This window comes from Anoplopoma fimbria, chromosome 18 (assembly GCF_027596085.1).
Source record: "Anoplopoma fimbria isolate UVic2021 breed Golden Eagle Sablefish chromosome 18, Afim_UVic_2022, whole genome shotgun sequence".
Taxonomy (NCBI): Eukaryota; Metazoa; Chordata; class Actinopteri; order Perciformes; family Anoplopomatidae; genus Anoplopoma; species Anoplopoma fimbria.
In genome coordinates, this window is record NC_072466.1 from 18,566,769 (window position 1) to 18,588,961 (window position 22,193).

Consider the following 22,193-nt stretch of genomic DNA (forward strand, 5'->3'; position numbering starts at 1 on the left):
TCAAGTGAGCCTGATGGACAGTCAGAATCTCACTGACTGCATTATCCAAAACTCATTAAATGGGCAATTAACGCCAACAACTAATACATATTTGCCCTCTTACCTGTAGTCTAGTTAGTTTTGGTGTGAGTTGCCGAGTGTTGAGATATCGGCTGTAGAGATGTCTGCTTTCTCTCCAATGTCATGGGACCAGATGGCACTCAGCTTGTGATGCTCAAAGCACCAAAAAACTACATTTAAATGATGGCTGACAGTTCGACTCTGATATTTACTGTCAGGCTTGTTCCCCCCAGTGATGGGCTTTTATCGCTGCATCGTTACCGTGTATACTGTAACCTCGTATTGAATATGAAATATAAAATAACATATGTACACCTTACAAATATCAAAGGTAGAATTACTGACAAAATCAATTCTATATTACAAGATTTTTCTATAAGCTGAAATGTATCTAATGTAACATTTGAATGGTGGCACTAAGGAAAGGTCATCATGGGGTCATTGAAATCAAATGGATCATAATTATTCAAACCAAATTTTATCCTAAACAGACTGCCCAATTAACATAAAAGCTTTGAAATACACAACATATCTATGCTCATTCAAAAAGACACCGGGATCTTCTGTGTGATGGTTCCTCGATAATAAAAACAGTAACGCATTCATGTCAAAATAATCTTTAACTTTGAATATTCCACACAGTTCATAAGTCTCCTTCATTTAGTCCGGTTAAATCTTCAGAAATGATTGGCTGTGGTCAAGAAGCACTGCACTGGATCTGGTCACATGAATAATCTGTACACTTGTTTTCTACATCCATGATGATGTGACTAATTTTACGGAGGTTCCAGTGAGTTAAAATAATGCAGCTTTCTGCCTTTGGTCACAACAAAGCGGATAACTCTGTGGCAGGAGTTGATAACAGCCTGTGGACATTATCTGGTTTATAATACACCTATCCACCAGTCATCAATTATATTTCATGTTTACAAGCTTCCACCTTCACAGTTCAACTGAGTTTCTGAGAATGTACTGTAACCATAGAAACACACATTCAAACATCAGCAGTGGCCTGTCTATACATAAGTTGTACATGGACAGTGCTCAAATATCATTTTATACACTATCTGCTGTTCTAATGACACCAGTCACATTCATGCTGTAAACAAATTATACATGCTTATGGTATTTTAAATTAAACTAATAATGAAAGGTGCAGAGATGTGGTTAAAAGAAAATAAGATCACTACATCGCTGTATCCCAAATCCACACTACTAATTCTAAGTAGTTAATATGCAGACTAAAAACACTTTCTGAGTGCGCTGATGTTCAACATTGTCCAATAAATAGGGCACAGAAGGCAACAAATGTAACATACATTGTGTCAAAGCTCCTGAAATATGTTTGAAAAAAAAGAATTATCTGAGAGCATTCTTAAGTCACTGTTTCACTGATGTCCAACACAGCATTCCTTGGATCATTTAGTATGAAGTACACACTGTATTCAGAGCCAGAAAACAATGAACCCCTTGGACTTTACTGCATTTTGTGTAATTTAGTCAAAAACGTTAATGCTTCACTTTAAGGATTTTCTTTGCTTTAGTACTCCAAATAAAGTGAAACTAAATATAGTTTTTTGTGACTATGGTAATACTATATACTATATTATTTAATAGAACATTAAGTTTGAGATGTCGCTGTTCTTATTGCTGTACATAAATCAGTGCCTTGGAAATGTTTAGACTGGTCCTGAACTGTTACCAAGTAAGGTGTGAGGGAGTTGCAGGAATGACTTTGCAATGATGCCCATCTTGCTGCATATGTTCTCTTAATTCCCATTGAGCGGTTCAGTATGGAATCATTGTTCTGCAGCTGGTCCCTGTGTCAGGGTGAAGGACTCCTGGACGAAGGCCCTGCACATGGGGCAGTGCTGGAAGTGTGACACACAGCTGTCACACACACAGGCGTGTCTGCAGGGCAGCAACACCTTGTTCACTGCTGCATTCTGACACACCACACAGTCTTTGCCCCGCCCCTCTGACTGGCACGCCTCCTCCGCCACTGGACTCAGCTCCACTCTACTGGCCTCGTTGGGTTCACTTGGTTGGGCCCTCTGCTCAGATACCCCCCCACTATCAGCTGACATGAAGAGAGGCTGCGAAGACATGAGGCATTAAGGGGCTGTTAACTGTTCACAGGGACTACTGCTCAAATATAATCACAGTGATGTCATGGTTCTCTCAGGTCAGGCCTGGAGAAGACATATTTTTAACAGAAACCCTGAAATACAAACTTGAGGTGTGGAGTTTGAACTTAAGTGGCTGCTATCAGATAGAGATAATCTAATAAAAAGATGCTTAACAGTTGTATTATTGTAAACGTAGGACCCAATGTTTTTGAGCAAGGAACATCAACATTGGTTGATGTATGCTGATGCTGTCATGTTTTCAGTTCTCACCATGACGTGTTTTTTTTTTTAAAGAGCAGCAGAGTGTTTCAGCTTTTTCAGCAGCATGGACAGTTCCAGACACTTTATGTGGAGGAATAGGGGATTCTTATATTTCCAACTAACCACTGAGTCTTGCACATCCCACCAAATGTAGAGAGGGACATGTCCGTGTAAACTGATATGTGTGACGTCACTCATGGAACCCCTGACGACAGAACACAGGTTTTTTTCCCAGTTTGCCAAGTCTGACTGCAGTGAGGGAGTGACTGTCAGCATCCGCCTTTTGTGCAGAACCCGATGCAGACATCGCTAACATTGCCGTCACCACTCTGTGGGGCACGATGTGTGACAGCTGAATTTTTAGGGCATCGATCCTGGTTGAAGACAGTTTTGCTCTTATTGTGACTGAGCTCATATGCAATCCCAGGTAAATTAATGATTGGGACTGGAACAGAGAGCTCTTCTGCCAGTTTATGGTGAAAACTGGCCAACTGGAGCATGTACGCCCTTGAATTTAGCCTCGAGATCCATGTATTCTAAAGGCTGCAGGCTGTGCAACACTGAGCCTTGCTCCATAAGCGGCTTGTGGCTCTCCGGCCGTGAGGCCGTAAACGCATGACGGAATCAGCGTTCCACACTGTGTCCAAAACCTGAGTCTGGAACATCACAACTAACTCCTAACTCTTGGTAATTCTTAAGTTCAGAAACACACATTTAAAAAGAGGAAGGGATTTGGCTGTGGCTGCTGCATCGGTGAGCCTTTGATCTGTGTGGGAGAGCTGAAAACTGCTCAGTGGTTGCATAAGCAGACTGGCTGAGAGGAAAAAGCTTAAAAGGGCTGTATTCAGTTGCTCAGCTGGAATCAGACACGCATTTCCCACATTCCATCACTGCCACAACGCCACTATTCGTGGGTCTGCAGGGCGTCCAGGTTGGAGCAGGTGGGGGCCACACGCTGATTCTTACAGTGACGGCATGGAGGCACCGGAGTGTGATATTTTAGAGGTGGAGAAGGCATGATCCAGAGCATGCTGAGGCGCAGCAGTAGCTGGACGGTGCCTCATCTTTGAGCGAGAGCCTCACCTTCTGGTGCTGCAGCTGAAGTGCAGCTTTGCTCCAGAAGGTGTGTTTCCTCACCCTCTCGTGCAGATGAGCCATCTGCCGTTCAGGAGTAGTGGTCCAACGAGCCCACAGGGGGGATATGGGACAATCCCTCAGCTCCAGGCAGCTTTTCCTAGGTTCAGAAAAGCAGCGTCCTTGAGGCCACAGTGGAAGAAGTTGTGCAACGCACAAGGGCATTAAAAAAACTTTATGAACCTTTATGGGCATGGATTGCACTTCGGCTGCAGCACCAGAAGGTGAGTCGCTCGCTCAAAGAAGAGGCGCCGTCCAGCTACTGCTGCGCCTCAGCATGCTCCGGATCATGCCTCCTCCACCTCTAAGATATCACACTCCGGTGGCTCCACACCATCACTGTAGGAATCCGCGTCTGGCCCCCACCTGCTCCAACCTGGCCGCCCTGCAGCCCCACAAACAGTGGTGTTAGTGGCATCGATTATTATTATTATTAGTCACATTACTATTTCTATTCCCTATAGCATTATTTTTATTCTACTATAGTCATTGCTGCTTTTATTATTAGTAGTCTTCATTTTTCCTTCGCTACTCCGCTGTGATTATATGAATAATTTATGTCATATACATTGAATGTGTTGTATCTCTGTTATGCTGTTCATTCTGTACACATGACATCTATTGCATTCTGTCCATCCTGGGAGAAGGATCCCTCCTCTGTCGCTCTCCCATAGGTTTCTTCCTTTTTTCTCCCTGTTAAAGGTTCTTTTTAGGGGAGTTTTTCCTGTGCCGATGTGAGGGTTCCGGGACAGAGGATGACGCATGTGTACAGATCGTAAAGCCCTCTGAGGCAAATTTTTCAGTTGTGATTTTGGGCTATAAAAAATAAACTGAATTGAATTGAATGGGAAAAAACCTGATAGCAACAGTACTTAGAGGGCGGAGCCTATACAAAATAGAACACTGAACGCTGCCTGTTTATAATGTCTGCCATGCATCATCATTAAAGGACAGCGCATGAAACAGACTCATATTTAAAGGGGACATAACATGCTAATTTTAAGGTTCATATTTGTATTTTGGATTTATACCAGAAGATGTTTACTTGCTTTGGTGTTCAAAAAACACATTATTTTTCTCATACTGTCTGAATATTCCTGTATTCACCCTCCGTCTGAAACGTCAAATTTGATTGGCTTGTTAAATCAAACGTGTACTCATCCAGGCAGCCCACAACAAACTGGGTCGTCATGTTTCAGTTTGTGGGTTGGTATCCTCCAGCTACCCAGATGGATGTGTACGATATGTCCCCTTTAACTCTTTTTTGCTCACTCGCTGTATGTAAAGTGTTTTGCTCGACAATCCTTGTCCCTAAATAGACTGTACTTGTATAGCTCTGTTCTTGTCTTCCGACCACTCAAAGCTCTTTTACACTACATGTCATCATTCACACCCATTCATACACTGGTGGCAGGAGCTACCATGCAAGGTGCCACCTGCACATCAGGACTATCTAACCATTCAGACCCGTTCATACACCGCTGGAACAGCCTGCAGGAGCAATTTGGCGTGAAGTGTCTTGCCCAAGGACACATCGACATGGACTAGCGCAGCCGGGGATTGAACTACCGATCCTCTGATTGAAGGACAACCTTGCACATTTGATTTCTTATTTCATGTTGGTCATTTTTGCTTTTCATGTATATTTATTTAATATCTATATTTACACCTATTTTTTCAGTACTTGTGTACATAACAGGTTTGTCTATATTTTACCGTTGTCTGTCTAGCTGTGTTGTCCTTGTCCCTAGTTGTTCTTTCTATTTCTGAGTAAGAACTTTGGGAGAGATGCAAAACAAATAGTATAGAGTCAAATTCCTTGTATGTTCACACATGCTTGGACAATAAAGGTGATTCTGAATCATTTCTAAGCCATTATTAAGAATAATTTATGGGTTGCCAGGTTGTGGAAAATTCTCCTCGAGCAACACTTTAGCCCTTGAATTCATCAGGCAGACTACTGAATTGGACAGTTTGACCACTTACCTTTTTAAAAAGACCATCCTTAGTAGTACTAACATTAAGAACCGAAAACCTTGCATGGTGTAGTAACATTTAGAAAACTCCCCTTAAGATCCCTTGCTTAACAGCTCAGTCAGCAAACCACTCACAAGTACTTTCATAAAATCTGGTCTAAAAACGAAGTTCCTCTCAGTCACGTTGTTTTTGGAAGTAATAGTTTAGTTACCTTGATAAATAACACGGAGCCCCTGACTGTGTTAGTTCAGAACAATCTGCTTGAACCAAAATGTGACGTACCTTTAACTCAAACATGTTCCCTTGGGAGGTGAGAAGGTACTGAAAGAGAACCCGTGCAGAAAGGCTGTATTTGTCATCAGGAACATGAATAACTGTTATACTGGCCACCTGAAAAAGGGAAAGACAGCATTATGAGTGTCTTTAAGTTTTGGTTATGGAATCACTTCTCTTGAAGTCTCTTATTTTCTTTTCTTCCTAGAGAGCTTGACTTGATAAGAATAGTTGGGACACTGTATGTGATGGGACTTGCAAACCTGCAGTTTCTCTCTACTTTCAGTCTTTGTGCTAAGCTCAGCTGAATTAACGAGCTCTGTAGTGAAAATACAGTCTGGTCATCTGACACGAAAACAAACAGAAAATAAGCACACTTCCTAAAATGTCTGAATGTGCGATGGACTCACGATGTTGTAAGTGTTTCTTGCTTCTGGCTCTGCCAGTGTCAACACAGCCACAAGAGGGTAGCGTTCCCTTGGCAACGGCCCAAAGTCTGTGATCCCCTGGTCAGCAGGAATCTGTGTGCGGTGTTCCTCTCTGTCCTCACTGCCGAGGCTGGGGGGGCGGGGTCAAAGAGCCGAACACAGAGGGTAAAGCCAAAAACATATCTCTGTCATAATGATAAAATCATAGCATTGGCTGCTTTCATTGAGTTCTGTCCAATAAGTACTGTGTCAACATTATGAGGGGAACATCCCCCCCCTGTGCAAGACACTGAACCCCAAGATACTCTGCTCCTGATGCTTAGGATGGGTTAAATGCAATGTCTTTAATAATAATAAATAAGAATGTATCCCATTTATTGAGTGCTTTTCTATAAACTCAAAGATACTTTACAAGATAAACTTAAAACAAAAATAAACTATTTAAAAAATCTAAGATTAAATATATTAAACAGGCACTATTATGCTATTTTCCGGGTGCATATTTTTATCTCAAGTTACAGTTACAACATGTTTACATGCGTTAATGCTCATAATCCGCCTAGTTGTTCTCATCCTGGCTGTCCTGCAGCACCTCTTCTCACCCTCTCTCTGAAATGCTCCATTGTAGTGCTTGCTCCTCCCTCCAAAAAGCAAAGTCTGCCCTGATTGGTCAGCTAACCTGGTGTAGGTCACAACCCGCTGTTGTGATTGGTCAACGTTTTGCATGCGTCGGAAATGTCCCGCCCCTTACAAACAGAATTTAGCCCCGTCTTCAAGAGCGGTTCAAAACCTTAACCTGCACATTATTAACCTTGTGACTACTGTAAAGGATACTGGAAGCTGTGGCAGTGGTGGTAGCGGAGCTGCATGGCCTCCTGCAAACAATGGGGTGTACTGAGCCGCGCGTGGTGCTGGTGGGCCTGCAGCACAGCCTGCAAGGCGCTGACCTCGCAGCCCCAGAAACAGCTCAGGACACAGGGCTCAAGACAGCAGGGCATCAAGGACACACCGTCTGCAAGGAGTGTCCTCTACGGTTATGATGGCATGGGCCACAACACACAAAGCTACCACTCCATGCTCATACTGGATATATAGCGGCTGGAACATTCAGAACTGCAGATTTATAGTTGTAAACATGCTTTGTTGGTGAGATTCATATTATCACATGAAAGCTTCCAATCCACAACAGACACAGAACAGGAAAGATATCGGCCTTCTATTCAGGCAACCATTTCCTCGGCAGTACTTCCTGTACTTCCTGTAGCTGGACATTATACAGATTCAGATAGAGACATTCACATACAGTATGACCACTGTCTTTACCTGTACCACTCTGGAAAGGAACTGTTGTTATTCTCTTGTTATCCTTCATTGCATTTGTTAGCAAGAGTAAGTCTCTAACATCCCCACATACTAAAAATCCTCATGAGGCAATCTCCACTCTTCATCTCTTCATCTAGTGTTCTATACTGAGGATGACTGTTCTCACCAGCGACAGATGCCGGCCCAGAGCCCATCTCCAGGATGAAGGGATTGGTCATCTGAACCATTTTCTTCTCAGGGGTTGGCAAGAGAGACTCTGTCTCATCAGAGCTGCGAAGGATCACTGGGACATCAAAGCCAAACCTGCACCACAGGGGAGAGAGTGGACAAATTTGTTATGTTCTGCATGGCTCTCTTATTATCCTAACTAAAAGTTTTTCAAATCAAACTTCCACTCTGTTGACTCTCTGTCCAACAATAAATCCCAAATATGTTTGTGTTCTCCTGACCATATATCTGTCACCGAGACTTTTATACAAGAAATGTCGAACTACCATGCCTTTATTGGTTTTTACTGCACACTACACTTAATACTTATGTATTTTTTTTATTTGTACCTAGGCCGTTTAAAACAGTGTGCGTGTATCTAATACCTTAACGTTACTTTCATACTTGAGAATAAATTTGGCCAAAATATATTTTTGTAAACATCTCCGATGGGAATAATCTACAGACACTACAGAAGTGACAACTGTCTTCAGAAGCTATGGCATTGCATTGAGTAATATTATGTCATGCTAATTTTCGAAGTGATAATGTAGTCCACGTATTTGAATCGAACAAATCCGAGAGAGACGTGAGGGGATAATACGTGAATTTAATATATTCAATTAAATTAAATTCAGTTGATTTTGTTTAGCCCAAAATCACAAATTACAAATTTGCCTCAGAGGGCTTTACAATCTGTACTCATGCGACATCCTCTGTCCCGGAACCCTCACATCGGCACAGGAAAAACTCCCCTAAAAAAAACCTTTAACAGGGAGAAAAAAGGAAGAAACCTATGGGAGAACGACAGAGGAGGGATCCTTCTCCCAGGATGGACAGAATGCAATAGATGTCATGTGTACAGAATGAACAGCATAACAGAGATACAACACATTCAATGTATATGACATAAATTATTCATATGATCACAGTAGTAAGCAGAGTAACGAAGGAGAAAATGAAGACTACTTATAATAAAAGCAGCAATATCAAACTGTCGTTGCCAAGTCAGAGGCTAAGCTAACGTTAATTTGGCTAAATGTCACTTACCAGCCCAGCACCATAGCGGCGGTAACAACGAAACACAAAGAAACCACACTAATGTAAAACAATGGGGAGTACTCATACAAAGTGACAAGAAAAACTGCCGCCATTTCATATTATTCATAGGCCAAATTATCACAAAATCCTGTGGTAAACACTTCCCATGATGGCCATGACAGGAACTCCTAAAACAGAACTACGGTGGCCTAGACGCTAACATTATATGAAGTATCTCACGTTTACATTTTTACTGCAATGTAAATTGCTAGCCACTTAAAAAGTACATGTTCAATTTGAACATTTCATTTCCGAGTTTTAGATGCAATTAGATCATCTTGTTATAATCTAAGTAGACAACACAGCGAAAGCTAGAACACATTTAATAAACATATGGTGAATTTGTCTTCAAATTAAAAGCGTAAATGTAAAAAATATGTTTCACGCTTGCTGCAAGCTATGTTTAGATATTACACAGTGAAAATATAGTTAAGAAAAAAGCTAACATTATTTTACTTGTATACTGTTGTATTGTCAGATACACGTTTATAGGTATTGCCTTTTTTTATTTTAAAAGCAGTTATTCTTCGTCGTGGATCGAGTTTATTTTGAATGTTTCAACAGGAAATGAGTAGTTTGTTGTCATTACCTTGACATTATGGAGCATCCGAGATTACCATCCTAGCTGGTACCGTTCATTGATTACTCCAGCAGTCGCTGTCACGGGAAAACGTGAATGTACAGGCAGAACGTAGGAGGTATATGTGTCGTTTAAACAGCCGGGGTAAATATGGTTTAACCTATAGCTATAATGTTAAGAGACATTTGCGGGATCAGAACAGTTCGTCATACAGATGTTACCAGCTGGGAAGAAAGACACTGTTAATGTTAATGCTAGTCTAACGGTAGGGACATCATAGTGATTTCTTTATTACACATTTTCATGTGTTAGGAGTCTTATAATTTGCGGCCAAACCATGAGCAGTATGAAGGATAAACCGACTATCCGCCAACAGAGCTCGGAAAATAACTCAGTCAGCAGTAGTGAATGGGATATGGCAAATGATGTGTTTGTGTCCGGCTACGACGACAATCCGGTCGGAGATGATGTTGTTGCTGGGGACAGGGACCTAGAGCCCGGCTTGGACAGACACCTGCCGCTGTTGTCCCAGGATGGCATGATGCTGGGCCTGGCTGTGGAGGAATATTCGGTTCAATCGTATCTGGAAATTGATCCAAACTACACCGAAAGTGACGGGAATGTCACAAGCAAGAAGCGCATTCGGTCCAATAGCTCCAGGCACCGCGGTGAGATCGTCACGGAGCTGGGACCAGAGGAGGTCCGGTGGTTCTACAAAGAGGACAAGCGGACGTGGAAGCCATTCGTCGGACACGACTCTTTAAAAATCGAGGTCGTCTTTAGGAGATTTAGTGAACAGAACCCTGACAAGAGCAAACGCCCCGTTGATCCCGCCGAGGCCGAGGGGAGGGAGGCAGTCAAGTCCGACGAGATCCAGCCTGAGAGCGGAGCGGTGGACGGTGGAAGTGAACGGGCGGAGTCGACGGTGCAGCGCGGCGGAGGGCAGGGGCTCTCGGTGTCAGAGGAGATCAGGGACCCGGACGACACGAGCATCAGCGTGGAGGCAGTGTGTGTCAGAGGGGGGCTCTATGAAGTGGATGTCAGGGAGAAGGAATGCTACCCCGTTTACTGGAACCGTAAGCATGTCAATGATTTATGTCCATACTGATTATGCTGCTACTATTAACTACTGCTATATTAGCACTTCTAGAACCACCAACCTGAAGTTTCCACTGCTTCTGTCTAAGGTGGTACTCCCTCGCCTTTGGCTAATAAGAAGTAACGTTAGCATTATTACTATCATCACCACCACTGAGTACTACCAGTGTTCTTCTAGCATTGTACTGCAGCTGCCACTATCACATCACGCAGGGCTACTACTACCAGCCTACTACTACCATGACTATTAGCTTCACTGTTTCAACGTTTTATGCCACAAGTGCAAACTCTTATCATTGTTGATAAAATGACACAATTTGTCGATTCATCAGTTACTTGATTAGTTGTCACTTATTATAAAGCAATGTGGCAAAGCAGCACACATTTTGAAAAAGTCTCACTGGGCTCTGCTAACTCTCATTAGAAACTGAAAAAGATGAGTTCTCAGAGTTCACGTCCAAAGCACAAAGAAATTCAGAATTTTTTTTTCAAGATGTTATCAATCTAACTAATTGATTGATGAATCGTGTCTAAAAAACATGATACATTAACCACCAAAATTACATATATAAATCATTAAAAAAAAGTGCTGCCAAACTAACTTAAATTAACTGTCTTTCGCTTTCTTCTCTCAATCTCTTCACATCTCTTTTTCTTTTAAGTATTTGTGTGTCCTGTTAGGGAAGTAAATACAGAAAGCACAGGCTACACAATCTTTCAAATAGTGTCTGAACTGATGTCCCTCAGAACAAGACCGTATTCCTGTGATGAGGGGTCAGTGGTTCATTGATGGAACGTGGCTTCCCCTTGAGGAGGACGAGAGTGACCACATCGAGATGGAGCACCTCGCCCGTTTCCGGGGGCAACAGATGAGGGACACCTACGAGATGGAGGTGGTGACCGCCACAGTGGACAGCAAGGATGGTAAGGAATGTGAGAGAGAGTGTGGAAGAAAGTAGACCTAGAAAGACATGTGTGTGACAGACAAAGATAGGTGTGTGTGTAGATGAGTGTGAGCGTATAGAGGCTGCAGGTGTTGTGAAATGGGTAACTGTGTTTGTGGGTGTGGTGGGGTAACTCTGCCATTCAGAACAGAGCCACAAAACAAGTCAGGTTGTCAAGTCAGCTGACTCCAGCTGGACCAATCGGAAGCTCACCTTAGAGAAAGGAAGGCGGGAAGGCACTGAGTATGTGTACAGTCTGTATCACGGCTTTTGTACAATGCCTATAAAAAGTATTCACCCCCTTGGATGTTTTCCCCTTTTGTAGCTTTTATACATGAAATCATGGTCAATATAATTTGCATAAATATTCATCCCCTTTAAAGTGAGTGACCTAATTCAACAGAGGTCCAGCTAGTTGATGCCAGCAGTGTCACAATTAGTGAAATGGAGATCACCTGAGTGCAGTTGATGTGTGTCAAGTGATTGTAGTATAAAAACATCTGTGACTGGGAGGTCCAGTCTCTGGTTCATCAGTATTCCTGCTACAATTGCAACATGAAGACAAAAGAACACTCCAAGCAACTTGGAGAAAAGCACTTGTTTAAATCTGCCTAGAGCTGGCTGTCCTCACAAACTGAGTGACCGGGCAAGAAGAAACCTGGTGAGGGAGGCCACCAAGACACCTACGACCACTCTGAAGGAGTTAAAAGCTTCAGTGGCTCAGATGGGAGAGACTGTACATACAACAACTGTTGCCCGGGTTCTTCACCAGTCGAAGCTGTATGGGAGAGTGGCAAAGAGAAAGCCACTGTTGAAAAAATCATATGCCTGGAATTCGCCCAAAGGCATGTGGGAGACTCCAAGGTCAATTGGAAGAAGGTTCTTTGGTCTGATGAGACAAAAATTGAGCTTTTTGGCCATCAGACTAGACTCTATGTTTGGCGAACACCAAACACTGCACATCACCACAATCACACCATCTCCACCCTGAAGCATGGTGGTGGCAGCATCATGCTCTGGGGATGCTTCTCAGCAGCAGGCCCTGGAAGGCTTGTAAAGGTAGAGGGGAACATGAATGGAGAAAAATATCGCCACATCCTGGAGGATAATCTCCCAAGTCGGAGAACTACGACTTGGGAGAAGATTTATTTTCCAGCAAGACAACGACCCCACGCATACAGCAAAAGCTACACAGAAATGGTTCAAAGACAACAAGGTGAATGTTCTGGAGTGGCCCAGTCAAAACCCAGATCTCAATCCAATCGAGAATTTGTGGCTGGACTTGAAAAGAGCTGTTCACGCCCGATCCCCGAGCAACCCGACAGAGCTTGAGCTGTTTTGCAAGGAAGAATGGAGAAAAATTGCAGTGTCCAGATGTGCCAGCCTGATTGAGACATATCCACACAGACTCAGTGCTGTGATTGCAGCCAAAGGTGCATCTACTAAATACTGACCTGAAGGGTGTGAATATTTATGCAATCATTTACTTTACCTTATATATTCTTAATTAATTGACATTATTTTGTAAAAAGCTGTTTTCACTTTGATATTAAAGAGGTTTATTTTGCAAATTCTTGTCAAAAAAGCCAAATTATATTGACCATGATTTCATGCATAAAAGCAACAAAAGGGTTAAACATCCAAGGGGGTGAATACTTTTTATAGGCATTGTAAATGGTCTTCAATGCACTGGAGTTTCACACACATTCCAAACACCCTCATGGGGAACAGATAATTAATTATGCTGGATGAAGTGTGTCACTTGCTGTTTATCACTGTGTGACTGTCTCCCAGCCATCCACAGTCTGAAGCTGAGCCGGAGTCATGTGGACTGGCACAGTGTGGACGAGGTGTACCTGTACAGCGATGCCACCACCTCCAAGATCGCACGTACTGTCACTCAGAAATTGGGCTTCTCTAAAGGTATGTGGAAATGTCACAAGATGTACACAAAAGGAGATATCTGATGAAATAATTTGTCTAGCCATTTACTTCCATGAACAACTTCTGAAGAATTTGACCTGGTGTCATTTCTATAACAACTGGAATGAAACACGGGGTCAAAGGTCATCAAGGATCTTAAACTATAGTGCAGACAAGGTAGTATGGTCAGGAGAACAATCTCAAAGAATTTGATACATTTTCTAGCAGCCCATAAAATATTTGAGAGTTTAACAAATTAGTTGCTTTACAGGCATACAACAGAATGTATTTGACATCTTTCACACATTCATTCCGTCAAGGTAGTAGTTTACGTCTGTTTTCTATTGACGTTGTGCAGCAATTTTTGGCAACATCCCACCTACACCAGTGCAGCCCCTTGAATTTGTTTACAGTGTTTTTTTTCAGTGTGAAAGCAAACACCAAAACTATCTGCAAAAAAGATACCACTAGACGTAAGAGAGAGAATAAATGTTGTTTAGTAATGTGGCTTAACTTACCCTTAAATAAACCATGAACCGACTTCTAAAAGGAACTGTGTAAGATTTAGCTGCATCTAGTAGTGAGTTTCAGGCTGCAACCAACCAAACACCCCTTTGCTCAGAGAAGTACGCTGGCCTTCAGGTAAAGATAGGTATCTTTAGGATTTTATTTCTACTAGTATCAATACTCTGTTCTCCTTCATGACTAAATCGTTGTGTGTATATATATATATATATATATATATATGAGAGGAAAAAGATCAGAATGTATTTATGGTTTAAATATTGTCTCTAATGCAGCAACAGTTATGATGATCGGCTTTTGTTTTATTGCAGAGAAAGTAAGGAGTGTAGTTGCCGTTGTTTTGGTACGCATCCCTACTTTTAGGTAATGTAGAAACACAAAAGGCTCTCTGTAGAGCCAGTGTTCAGTTTGTCCGTTCTGGGCTTCTGTAGAAACATGGTGGACTCCATGGAAGAGGACCTGCTCCTAATGTACAGTGGGTACGGAAAGTATTCAGACCCCTTTAAATTTTTCACTCTTTGTTTCATTGCAGCCATTTGCTAAAATCGAAAAAGTTCATTTTTTTCGCATTAATGTACACTCAGCAACCCATCTTGACAGAAAAAAACAGAAATGTAGAACTTTTTGCAAATTTATTAAAAAAGAAAAACTGAAATATCACATGGTCATAAGTATTCAGACCCTTTGCTGTGACACTCATATTTAACTCACATGCTGTCCATTTCTTCTGATCCTCCTTGAGATGGTTCTACTCCTTCATTGGAGTCCAGCTGTGTTTAATTAAACTGATTGGACTTGATTAGGAAAGGCACACACCTGTCTATATAAGACCTTACAGCTCACAGTGCATGTCAGAACAAATGAGAATCATGAGGTCGAAGGAACTGCCCAAGGAGCTCAGAGACAGAATTGTGGCAAGGCACAGATCTGGCCAAGGTTACAAAATAATTTCTGCAGCACTCAAGGTTCCTAAGAGCACAGTGGCCTCCATAATCCTTAAATGGAAGAAGTATGGGATGACCAGAACTCTTCCTAGACCTGGCCGTCCAGCCAAACTGAGCAATCGTGGGAGAAGAGCCTTGGTGAGAGAGATAAAGAAGAACCCAAAGATCACTGTGGCTGAGCTCCAGAGATGCAGTAGGGAGATGGGAGAAAGTTCCACAAAGTCAACTATCACTGCAGCCCTCCACCAGTCGGGGCTTTATGGCAGAGTGGCCCGACGGAAGCCTCTCCTCAGTGCAAGACATATGAAAGCCCGCATAGAGTTTGCCAAAAAACACATGGAGGACTCCCAAACTATGAGAAATAAGATTCTCTGGTCTGATGAGACCAAGATTGAACTTTTTGGCGTTAATTCTAAGCGGTATGTGTGGAGAAAACCAGGCACTGCTCATCACCTGCCCAATACAATCCCAACAGTGAAACATGGTGGTGGCAGCATCATGCTATGGGGGTGTTTTTCAGCTGCAGGGACAGGACGACTGGTTGCAATTGAAGGAAAGATGAATGCGGCCAAGTACAGAGATATCCTGGAAGAAAACCTCCTCCAGAGTGCTCAGGACCTCAGACTGGGCCGAAGGTTCACCTTCCAACAAGACAATGACCCGAAGCACACAGCTAAAATAACAAAGGAGTGGCTTCGGAACAAGTCTGTGACCATTCTTGACTGGCCCAGCCAGAGCCCTGACCTAAACCCAATTGAGCATCTCTGGAGAGACCTGAAAATGGCTGTCCACCAACGTTCACCATCCAACCTGACAGAACTGGAGAGGATCTGCAAGGAAGAATGGCAGAGGATCCCCAAATCCAGGTGTGAGAAACTTGTTGCATCATTCCCAAGAAGACTCATGGCTGTACTAGCTCAAAAGGGTGCTTCTACTCAATACTGAGCAAAGGGTCTGAATACTTATGACCATGTGATATTTCAGTTTTTTTTTTTTTTATAAATTTGCAAAAAGTTCTACATTTCTGTTTTTTTTCTGTCAAGATGGGTTGCTGAGTGTACATTAATGAGAAAAAAAAAATGAACTTTTTCGATTTTAGCAAATGGCTGCAATGAAACAAAGGGTGAAAAATTTAAAGGGGTCTGAATACTTTCCGTACCCACTGTAGATATAAATGGTCTTTTCTAAGCTAACAAACACAACAATTTTTAGTTTCACGTGATTATACCCTGAATAAAACACAGTTATGAATGTTATATTTAACTTTCTGCCAAAATGTTAAACACTGTTCCTTTAAAGCTTGACATATTTGTAGGTTACAGAACGGAGTTAGATATAGTTATTCATTAAAACCTCAGGGAACTTTACATTTATGGTGCGCTCTCAAAACCATTATACACAAAACAACTTAAGGGGTTGTTCTTTGCACGTTGAACTACAATAATGGCACATCTCAATATCAGGGTCATAACAAATGACCATGTCACATGGTTTACTTGGTGATGAAGGGTGAAGTCAAAGTGTCCTCGTGTGAGACATAGAGCCCCAAGTTGCTTTCGGGTGCTTCACAGCAGCCCACGCCTTTGAATGATTAGGATGGGTTAAATGCAGAGGTTGAATTTCATCTGTTTATTTCACGATAGAAATTAAGTTTCAGAAAAAATTTAAAGATTGCTTTATTGTGCCGGAAAATGGTTTGACCGTGTTAGTTTATTCCTTGTAGTTGTAAGTCGGCACTGTCACATAACTGACCAAACACTGGCACACTGCTCTGAAACACATCACCCCAGGTAATGAACCCTCTCATGTCCTCAGCCTCCAGCAGCGGTACACGTCTCCATCGGGGTTATGTAGAAGAGGCAGCACCTGAGGACACCCCACCTGAAACCACGCACATTGTCTTTGTGGTGCATGGTATCGGCCAGAAGATGGACCAGGGCCGCATCATCAGGAACACCAGCATGTGAGATATGGGGAGGGGGGGGTTGCCAGTAGGGGGCACACATAATTGAGAAAGAATGAGAATTGTTTTGTCTTATAGGATGAGAGACGCCGCCAGAAAGATGGAGGAGAAGCACTTCTCTGATCGCACCACAGAGCATGTAGAGTTCCTTCCTGTGGAGTGGAGGTCAAAACTGGCTCTGGATGGAGGTATGCTGCACCTCAGCACACACACATCCAAAACAAAAGCAGGAGTGATGTGCAGTAATGTGTTGAAGGGAATATACAAGAAAGTGACAATTAAGCTATTTATGCTAAAAAAGTTGGAATATCAAAAAGGACTTATCCTCTTAGGGCTGGCCTGCCTTCAGGGGGGGTCAAAAGGTCCAGATAACCCCAGCCGGAGGATCAGGGTGGCCCATGCGAAGGTCTAATGTTTACCGTTAAATTACTTACATCACTGACAATTCACGATATACAGGTGCATCTCAATAAATTAGAATATCATGGAAAAGTTCGTTTATTTCGATAATCAATTCAAATTCAAAAAGTGAAACTCATATATTATATTCAATTCAATTCAATTCAGTTTATTTTGTATAGCCCAGAATCACAAATTACAAATTTGCCTCAGAGGGCTTTACAATCTGTGCACATGCGACATCCTCTGTCCTTCCCTCACATCGGCACAGGAAAAACTCCCCTAAAAAACCCCTTTAATATAGATTCATGACACACAGAGGGAAATATTTCAAGCGTTTATTTCTTTTAATTTTGATGATTATGGCTTACAGCTAATGGAAACCCAAAATTCAGTATCTCAGAAAATTTGAATATTGTGAAAAAGTTCAATATTGTAGACTCTCGATGTCCCACTCTAATCAGCTAATTAACTCAAAACAGTTTTCCTGAGCCTTTAAATGGTCTCCAAGGCTGGTTCAGTAGGCTACACAATCATGGGGAAGACTGCTGACTTGACAGTTGTCCAGAAGACAGTCATTGACACCCTCCACAAGGAGGGTAAGCCACAAAAGGTCATTGCTAAAGACGCTGGCTGTTCACAGAGTGCTGTATCCAAGCATATTCATAGAAAGTTGAGTGGAAGGAAAAAGTGCGGTAGAAAAAGGTGCACAAGCAACAGGGATAACCGCAGATTCACAAGGAGTGGACTGAGGCTGGAGTCAGTGCATTAAGAGCCAGCACGCACAGACGTATCCAGGACATGGGCTACAACTGTCGCATTCCTCGTGTCAAGCCACTCCTGAACCAGAGACAACGTCAGAAGCGTCTTACCTGGGCTAAGGAGAAAAAGGACTGGACTGTTGCTCAGTGGTCCAAAGTCCTCTTTTCAGATGAAATTTTAGAGAACTTCATGCTTCCTTCCGCTGACAAGCTTTATGGAGATGCTGATTTCATTTTCCAGCAGGACTTGGCACTTGCCCACACTGCCAAAAGTACCAATACCTGGTTTAATGACCATGGTATCACTGTGCTTGATTGGCCAGCGTATTTGCCTGACCTGAACCCCATAGAGAATCTAGCGGAGACGGGAGCAAGGGGACGCTGCGGAGACGGGAGCAGGGGGACGCTGCGGCCCAGCGGAGACGGGACCTGGGGAGAGCTGCGGCATAGCCGGGACCGGACCCGGGGAGAGCTGCGGCACAGGGACGGACCCGGGGTGAGCTGCGGCACAGCCAAAGAGGGAGTCGGCTGGGGCGCCGACGGGACAGGAGGGGCAGGCGTCGGCCGGGAGCACGGTTTCCTGACCCTGATATTGAGAAATTTGCTTTTTAAATGCACAAATGTGGGACTTTTAATTTGGAAAATATCTTAATTGGTACAGTAAAAATGTTCGATTTTGAGTATGGGTGGAGTTAGAGATGTCCTGAAAATAAATATATCAGTCATTATCTGGAATTATTGAGAAAATACTTTTTATAGCACCTCAAATATTAAGTTATTTGATATTTCTCTTTTAGGACTTTTACTTTAAAATATCTCCTAATTGGTACAGTAAAATTGTTTGATTTTTAGTTTGTGCCGAGTTAAATATTTCCTGAACACGTATACATCAGTTATTGTCTGGAGTTATTAAGAAAAAATATTTTTACAGCACCTTAAAAATTTAAGAAATGACCTATTTGAAGGTACAAATGTAGGAGTTATTACTTTGTTAAATATAATATACAATTGGTACAGTAAACATGTTAGATTTTTTTGTATGGATGTAGTCAGAAAATTCAGTCAGATTTTATTCATTCAATTATCTTTCCAGACACCCTTTGATTCAAAAATAAAGGCATTTCAAAAACAATTTAGTTGCATTTCCCTGTAAGTCACGTTTTGCAGGTAACTGGGTTCATTCTTAATGTGAATATAATTAAAATGAAGCTTAGCTAAAGTTCAGTCAGGAAGACTAGCTTTACACTCCTGTTCATACTCATTACTCTGTCCCGTTGAATACTCTATCAGGTGATTGGGGGGGGGCGTTCACGTAAAAAATTAACCAACCAGTTTCGGCCATGGTTTCCTTTAGCCAATCACATCGTTGCTCTCAGAGTTTAAAAATATGCTCTCTGCTGCGGTCAGTTGTCATTTCAGCATATTGCAGACGTGAATGGATGCATTTTCTTACCCTTTTCTACATCTCGTTGTTGGTAACTGAGACGATGTCGGATCCAAGTCAGGACTTAATATCATTGTTCAACCGGAGTCATTGTTCAACCGGAGCGGCATTCAGCCTGCGGGAGCAGGAGCAGTCGGTAGCGCATGCAGCGGCTCACCTCAGAGGAGCAGGAACCCTCTTGTCTCAGCTGGTAGATTGCGGTGGTTTACCAGCACCAGTCCTTCCTCTCTCCCAGCTCCGCAGCAGTAAATCTACAGGTAGCCGTGATCCAGCGATCCTCCCCGACGTTCGCGCCGTGCGTAAGGCGAGGAAATCAGGCTCATCAAAGCTCCGCAGGTGAAGACGAAGTAAGTCGATTCCCGTACTCTTTATCGACGGCAACTCCTGGCAGACAACGCCGTCATCTCCACGCGGCAGTCATGGGTTTGCTCCATCCACACCATTGATGCTCGCCTTCTAGACCAAGAAACGATGCAGCTGCTACTACACCATGAGGTATCCACGACAACCAGGACTCCATGCGGCAACAAGCCGTGATGCTAAAATGACAGTTTCAGGCTCCAAGCCGCTAAAAACTAGAACTTTGTTTCTGCTGCCGCTGCTTTTACCGGACAGAGGAGAAATCTGGGCGTCATGACGCACGTCTGCAGTTCCTGGGCATCACTCTCCATGCAGCTGATATGAAGCGTCCCTTCCAGTCGCAAAGTTGGGGCACAACCGCGAAATTGGGATCTCATTTTGCAGAGTAAAATACATAACTAAGCAGCAGTTTACCTTAGTTTACACTCTCCATAGCGAAGCGCGCTCCAGATGACGACGTATCACGGAGGCGCATGGTGTGCTTAGGCCGCAGTGGTCGCCCGCTACATCACGTGACTGTCACAAATAGTTCACTGATAAAACACTATATACTGTCAGGGTATTATAGTAAGAAAGTCAATGCACTTTTAAATGCTTAAGAAGCAGGAGTTCTTAAAAGTCTGCAGTTAAGTAAATATTTTCAAATCAAATAGTTTACAGGATAGTACACCCTTGTTTCTTTAAAATGCATTTATTACTTGAGATGGTTTTCAGGGGTTGTACAAAGGTAATTTTGAGAGAGAAAATAATAATTGTATAGTAATATTTTGTCCATGAATATGAGATATGAGCTTACAGATAATTACAATCACTCCTCAGCATTGTGGAGGTTGGTTTATGGCTTTTGCTGGTTACACCTACAGTCTATGGGTTACACCCGTTCTCACAAGTCAATTGCTGGTATGTGCACTGGCGTTTTGGAGAGAAAAACAGGGCATAGAGTTTAAACGGCTTCGTTAATGCTTGGAGCTTGCTTTACTTCCTCCTTGGCATTTCAAATTCAGCAGGCAAGTCATCTCTCATGGGCGCTCTTTCTTCTGACATTTGCTGGACATGGCGTCTTCCGTGTCTAAATATGCTATCTCATCTATCTCGTGGATGGGTGACCTGCGTCTCTGGTCTTTTCCGCTCGATCACTGAAATAGCGTAACGTTTGTACAACGAGCTGATGAGTTCCTCTGAGTCACTTAACTCCTACACGGTTTTGGGGATTCTATCATAGCAGTGGTTTGCTAGTCACTGGCCTCTCTTTGCACAGTTTGATCTCTGTCTGTGCAATAATGAAGTCGTCATCGTTATCATAATGGCTATTATGAGAAACATCACGTGACCTTCCGGAGCATCTTTTCAGAGGCCAGCGTATCAGTTTCCCCTTGTCAGACCTGAGGCTTTCCTTAATCAAAGCTTCTTTGTGCATTCAGATGTGATGAATTTACATCATCGTCTAAATCCTTAAACCAAAAGTAGAGATCACATTTTCGATCCGGCCTTTCATCTTAGGCATTATGAGCTACGTCTTAAACACATGGGAAGGCAGAGGTGCATGCTCTGTTTGTGGTTTGTTCAGACTCGCTTTTGCTTCTTTTAATTCAGGATTAAATACCTAGGTTAAGTCCCCTACTTGCTCACTTCTCCTTATTTCTTACCCCAGGTAATCCCCCTTTGCCAAATCCTGGTTTAGCTATCAGCATTAGTCAGGGCATTCTTTATGAATAGGGGCTGCTTCTTCGGCCACAAACCAAGGCATCTCATCTACATCCTTGGGACAAATGGGACGTTGGTTATCCTCAGCCTTCACCTCCATTAAACAGCCTTAAAATAAGGTCTGGTAAGTCATGCATATAACTGGTGGGGCTGTCACCTTCAGGCTGTATATTGGCATGTCATTCAGTTTGTCCAATAGCATGGGATAACATTATCTTAGTAAGGCTTAATGTTCCTTATATTATCACTGAAGCTACACTCGCATTCTATTGTTTAAGCAGATATTCTCTCATGCACTGTATAATGCATTGCTTCCTGTCTGTTCATTGAGTCAGACTATTCGCTGGTCTATCGTGTCCAGGTTCTCAATTGGCTGGTCTAACGGACCGTTGCTCAATATCCCGCTCTGACGTTACCGGGTTTTCAATTTTCTGGCATAACAAAACGTTTCTAATGTCCTGGTCTTACATGACTGTGTTCTTACATCCGCCCCGACCTCAAAACAATACTTGTAACTCAGAGGTCGTTAAAGCCTTATAAATATCTGGTAAGGTATGCATATAACTGGTGGTGGTGTCATTTTGTGTATTGCCTTCTTTAATTTGAATGTGATAGCAATATTTATCCATGCTAGTGTGTTTTATATATTAACTAA

At 42.7% G+C, this 22,193-nt stretch overlaps 2 protein-coding genes across 2 annotated transcripts in view; one reads left to right on the plus strand and one right to left on the minus strand.

Annotated features, from left to right (window-relative positions):
- Positions 1 to 62: 62 nt before the first annotated feature.
- Positions 63 to 9,015, minus strand: cgrrf1 (cell growth regulator with ring finger domain 1). Its single transcript, XM_054618132.1, has 6 exons — positions 8,843 to 9,015; positions 7,752 to 7,888; positions 7,097 to 7,274; positions 6,245 to 6,392; positions 5,844 to 5,951; positions 63 to 2,156 (listed from the first exon to the last, which is right to left on the minus strand). Exons 1-6 carry the CDS (start codon positions 8,944 to 8,946, stop codon positions 1,860 to 1,862), a joined length of 972 nt encoding a protein of 323 aa, XP_054474107.1. The 5' UTR covers positions 8,947 to 9,015; the 3' UTR covers positions 63 to 1,859.
- Positions 9,016 to 9,810: 795 nt separating this feature from the next.
- ddhd1b (DDHD domain containing 1b) overlaps positions 9,811 to 22,193 on the plus strand; it is a 77,396-nt gene continuing 65,013 nt past the window's right edge. Inside the window, 5 exon segments of the mRNA XM_054617968.1 lie at positions 9,811 to 10,549; positions 11,319 to 11,495; positions 13,310 to 13,438; positions 16,723 to 16,870; positions 16,949 to 17,058. Of these exon segments, the coding sequence (XP_054473943.1) occupies positions 9,811 to 10,549; positions 11,319 to 11,495; positions 13,310 to 13,438; positions 16,723 to 16,870; positions 16,949 to 17,058 (1,303 nt within the window).

What these genes read in the sequence shown, in the direction of transcription:
- cgrrf1 (XM_054618132.1), bottom strand. Translation starts at nt 8,946, where the DNA reads ATGGCGGCAGTTTTTCTTGTCACTTTGTATGAGTACTCCCCATTGTTT. An exon ending in CAAGAAACACTTACAACATC is followed by an intron (nt 5,952 to 6,244) that starts GTGAGTCCATCG and finishes TCCCTTTTTCAG; the next exon opens with GTGGCCAGTATAACAGTTAT. An exon ending in GGAACATGTTTGAGTTAAAG is followed by an intron (nt 2,157 to 5,843) that starts GTACGTCACATT and finishes ATGTCTTCGCAG; the next exon opens with CCTCTCTTCATGTCAGCTGA.